The following is a 5,000-nucleotide window of genomic DNA, read 5'->3' on the forward strand; positions in this document are numbered from 1 at the left end:
GTCTCAGGAAACAGGTAGATTATGACACGTGTAAACAGAGACCACCTACCTTGGTGATGTACTGCACAAAGTCCTTTCTGAAGGTGAGTCGGCAGCGGATAAACCACATGGAGATGACATGGTGAGCCAACGACACAATGTACTGGTTAAACCTGGAGAGACACAATGTACTGGTTAAACCTGGAGAGAGAGACACAATGTACTGGTTAAACCTGGAGAGACACAATGTACTGGTTAAACCTGGAGAGACACAATGTACTGGTTAAACCTGGAGAGAGAGACACAATGTACTGGTTAAACCTGGAGAGACACAATGTACTGGTTAAACCTGGAGAGACACAATGTACTGGTTAAACCTGGAGAGACACAATGTACTGGTTAAACCTGGAGAGACACAATGTACTGGTTAAACCTGGAGAGAGAGACACAATGTACTGGTTAAACCTGGAGAGAGAGACACAATGTACTGGTTAAACCTGGAGAGAGAGACACAATGTACTGGTTAAACCTGGAGAGAGAGACACAATGTACTGGTTAAACCTGGAGAGACACAATGTACTGGTTAAACCTGGAGAGGCACAATGTACTGGTTAAACCTGGAGAGGCACAATGTACTGGTTAAACCTGGAGAGGCACAATGTACTGGTTAAACCTGGAGAGACACAATGTACTGGTTAAACCTGGAGAGAGAGACACAATGTACTGGTTAAACCTGGAGAGACACAATGTACTGGTTAAACCTGGAGAGGCACAATGTACTGGTTAAACCTGGAGAGGCACAATGTACTGGTTAAACCTGGAGAGAGGGGGGGGGTGGAGAGAGAGGAGGGAGAGAGAAACAGAGAGGAGTTAGAAAAGGATAGAGGTAGAGAGAGAGAGAGAAACAGAGTGAGAGAGCGTGTGTGTGAGCGTGTGTATCCGGTACTCACTTGGAGGGGTTGGTGTAGGGCAGGGAGATGGCGAACACACTGACGTACTGCTCTGCTACAAAGTAAGCATAGAGATGTGGCAGCCGCACCAGAGCTACACACACACACACACACACACACACACACACACACACACACACACACACACACACACAGTTAGCATGACAATAATCTAACCTTGCCATGTGGCACCATCATCAACAGGTAAGGATGTAATGGGGTCACTAAACTCTACAACTGAACAATCTTCCCTGTAAAGACACTAAAGTATATAACATGACTGTGTGAGGTATATTAGGTGTGTTTCCCCATATGTAAACATCATCTAACATGAACCAGGAAGTGAAATACAAAGAATCCTTCACACATTCATTGGCTGATCTAGCTTCCTGTATAAACAGATCCTGTTCTCTGATTGGCTTCCATCTATCAGGGCGTGTAAACTAAGGTGTGTTCTCACTGGACAGGAATTCCAGCATGGGCGACGCCATGGCGACGGTTGCCGAGATGTGAGTCAGCTTGACGATGAGGGCGGGGAGGAGTTTAATCATGATGTCAGGCATCTCCACGGTGCACATTGTCAGGGCAACCACACACTGCTTGGCACAGCGGTATATCAGCCCTGCTTCCAGACACTGAACCAACTCCCTCTGAGAGATGAAGATGGAAAGACAGAAGAGAACAACGATGATGTTATTTACGATCAGATATTGAGATGAAACTCTCAAAAAGGCACAAGCTGTTTTTACCCGAGGATTATGGTCACTTGCCCAAATGTTTTATTTTCTACTTAGGCCTACAGTCGCAGATACCATTAATGGAATTGTCTTTCACTCAAACATGGGGTCACTTTTTACCAGCCATAGTATCTAGTGATTTAAAACATTTTTACCCGCCATAGTATCTAGTGATTTAAAACATTTTTACCCGTCATAGTATCTAGTGATTTAAAACATTTTTACCCGTCATAGTATCTAGTGATTTAAAACATTTTTACCCGCCATAGTATCTAGTGATTTAAAACATTTTTACCCGCCATAGTATCTAGTGATTTAAAACATTTTTACCAGCCATAGTATCTAGTGATTTAAAACATTTTTACCCGCCATAGTATCTAGTGATTTAAAACATTTTTACCCGCCATAGTATCTAGTGATTTAAAACATTTTTACCCGCCATAGTATCTAGTGATTTAAAACATTTTTACCCGCCATAGTATCTAGTGATTTAAAACATTTTTACCAGCCATAGTATCTAGTGATTTAAAACATTTTTACCCGCCATAGTATCTAGTGATTTAAAACATTTTTACCCGTCATAGTATCTAGTGATTTAAAACATTTTTACCCGCCATAGTATCTAGTGATTTAAAACATTTTTACCAGCCATAGTATCTAGTGATTTAAAACATTTTTACCCGCCATAGTATCTAGTGATTTAAAACATTTTTACCCGCCATAGTATCTAGTGATTTAAAACATTTTTACCAGCCATAGTATCTAGTGATTTAAAACATTTTTACCCGCCATAGTATCTAGTGATTTAAAACATTTTTACCCGCCATAGTATCTAGTGATTTAAAACATTTTTACCCGCCATAGTATCTAGTGATTTAAAACATTTTTACCCGCCATAGTATCTAGTGATTTAAAACATTTTTACCAGCCATAGTATCTAGTGATTTAAAACATTTTTACCCGCCATAGTATCTAGTGATTTAAAACATTTTTACCCGCCATAGTATCTAGTGATTTAAAACATTTTTACCCGCCTAAAAAAAAGCTACATTGAATAGACCAAGAAAACTCAACGTCTCGATCACAGAAAACTCATCAACGTGCTAACGACTCTCACAGAAAACTCATCAACGTCTCCATCACAGAAAACTCATCAACGTGCTAACGACTCTCACAGAAAACTCATCAACGTGCTAACGACTCTCACAGAAAACTCATCAACGTGCTAACGTCTCTATCACCGAAAACTCATCAACGTGCTAACGTCTCTATCACCGAAAACTCATCAACGTGCTAACGTCTCTATCACCGAAAACTCATCAACGTGCTAACGACTCTCACAGAAAACTCATCAACGTGCTAACGACTCACAGAAAACTCATCAACGTGCTAACGACTCACAGAAAACTCATCAACGTGCTAACGACTCACAGAAAACTCATCAACGTGCTAACGACTCACAGAAAACTCATCAACGTGCTAACGACTCTATCACAGAAAACTCATCAACGTGCTAACGTCTCTCACAGAAAACTCATCAACGTGCTAACGGCTCACAGAAAACTCATCAACGTGCTAACGGCTCACAGAAAACTCATCAACGTGCTAACGGCTCACAGAAAACTCATCAACGTGCTAACGGCTCACAGAAAACTCATCAACGTGCTAACGGCTCACAGAAAACTCATCAACCTGCTAACGACTCACAGAAAACTCATCAACGTGCTAACGACTCACAGAAAACTCATCAACGTGCTAACGTCTCTATCACAGAAAACTCATCAACATGCTAACGACTCTCAGAAAACTCATCAACGTGCTAACGTCTATCACAGAAAACTCATCAACGTGCTAACGTCTATCACAGAAAACTCATCAACGTGCTAACGTCTATCACAGAAAACTCATCAACGTGCTAACGACTCTCACAGAAAACTCATCAACGTGCTAACGTCTCTATCACAGAAAACTCATCAACGTGCTAACGTCTCTATCACAGAAAACTCATCAACGTGCTAACGTCTCTATCACAGAAAACTCATCAACGTGCTAACGTCTATCACAGAAAACTCATCAACGTGCTAACGTCTATCACAGAAAACTCATCAACGTGCTAACGTCTCTATCACAGAAAACTCATCAACGTGCTAACGTCTCTATCACAGAAAACTCATCAACGTGCTAACGACTATCACAGAAAACTCATCAACGTGCTAACGTCTATCACAGAAAACTCATCAACGTGCTAATCACCACCTTCCGGAGACACCTGAAACCCCACCTCTTTAAGGAATACCTAGGATAGGTTAAGTAATCCCTCTCACCCCACCCCCCCTAAGTTTTAGATGCACTATTGTTAAGTGACTGTCCCACTGGATGTCATAAGGTGATTGCACCAATTTGTAAGTCGCTCTGGATAAGAGCGTCTGCTAAATGACTTAAATGTAAATGTAAATGTTAAATGTCTAACGTCTCTATCACAGAAAACTCATCAACGTGCTAACGTCTCTATCACAGAAAACTCATGAACGACTGCTAACGACTCTCACAGAAAACTCATGAACGACTGCTAACGACTCTCACAGAAAACTCATGAACGACTGCTAACGACTCAGCATTTATTCCCTCATTATTGGGCATTGAGACAGTTAACAGCAGGAGAGAGATGGCATTCTTCCCCTTTTAACCAAGTTACCTGCAACTGGCAGGTGTTAATGTGTTAATGTGTTAATTTTTCAATGTGTTGCCGCCTGTTCGTGAACTTAAACTTGGTGGGCAGGCTTTTGTTCAAAATGTAACTAAGACTAATGCTTCTAATGAAAATATGCTCTTCGCCTTTATCAAAACAATGTTTTCGATGCCTATTTCAGTGTGTGTGTGTGTGTGTGTGTGTGTGTGTGTGTGTGTGTGTGTGTGTGTGTGTGTGTGTGTGTGTGTGTGTGTGTGTGTGTGTGTGTGTGTGTGTGTGTGTGTGTGTGTGTGTACGTACCTGTCTGGCCTGTTCTAGGTAGTTGTGGTATGATGTGATAGCAGTGAGAACAGGTACTACAGCCAGCTGGACATCAGTACGACTGAAACCATCTGGAGTCTTCTTCAGACGCTCTGAGATAAGACGGTCTGTCACCTAGACAGACAGACAGACAGGCAGAGAGACAGACAGACAGACAGCAACAGAGAGAGAGAGACAGAGAGAGAGACAGAGAGACAGAGAGAGAGACAGCGACAGAGAGAGAGAGACAGCGACAGAGAGAGAGAGACAGAGAGAGAGAGAGAGAGAGAGAGAGAGAGAGAGAGAGAGACAGCGACAGAGAGAGAGAGACAGAGAGAGAGAGAG

General features: G+C 42.0%; 1 protein-coding gene across 1 annotated transcript in view; it reads right to left on the reverse strand.

Moving 5' to 3' along the window:
- Positions 1-5,000, reverse strand: part of LOC124020660 (tuberin-like) — a 106,161-nt gene that overhangs the window by 44,154 nt on the left and 57,007 nt on the right. Inside the window, 4 exon segments of the mRNA XM_046335900.1 lie at positions 50-152; positions 930-1,023; positions 1,390-1,579; positions 4,656-4,790. Of these exon segments, the coding sequence (XP_046191856.1) occupies positions 50-152; positions 930-1,023; positions 1,390-1,579; positions 4,656-4,790 (522 nt within the window).

The sequence above is a fragment of the Oncorhynchus gorbuscha genome, unplaced genomic scaffold (genome assembly GCF_021184085.1).
Source record: "Oncorhynchus gorbuscha isolate QuinsamMale2020 ecotype Even-year unplaced genomic scaffold, OgorEven_v1.0 Un_scaffold_873, whole genome shotgun sequence".
Classification (NCBI taxonomy): domain Eukaryota; kingdom Metazoa; phylum Chordata; class Actinopteri; order Salmoniformes; family Salmonidae; genus Oncorhynchus; species Oncorhynchus gorbuscha.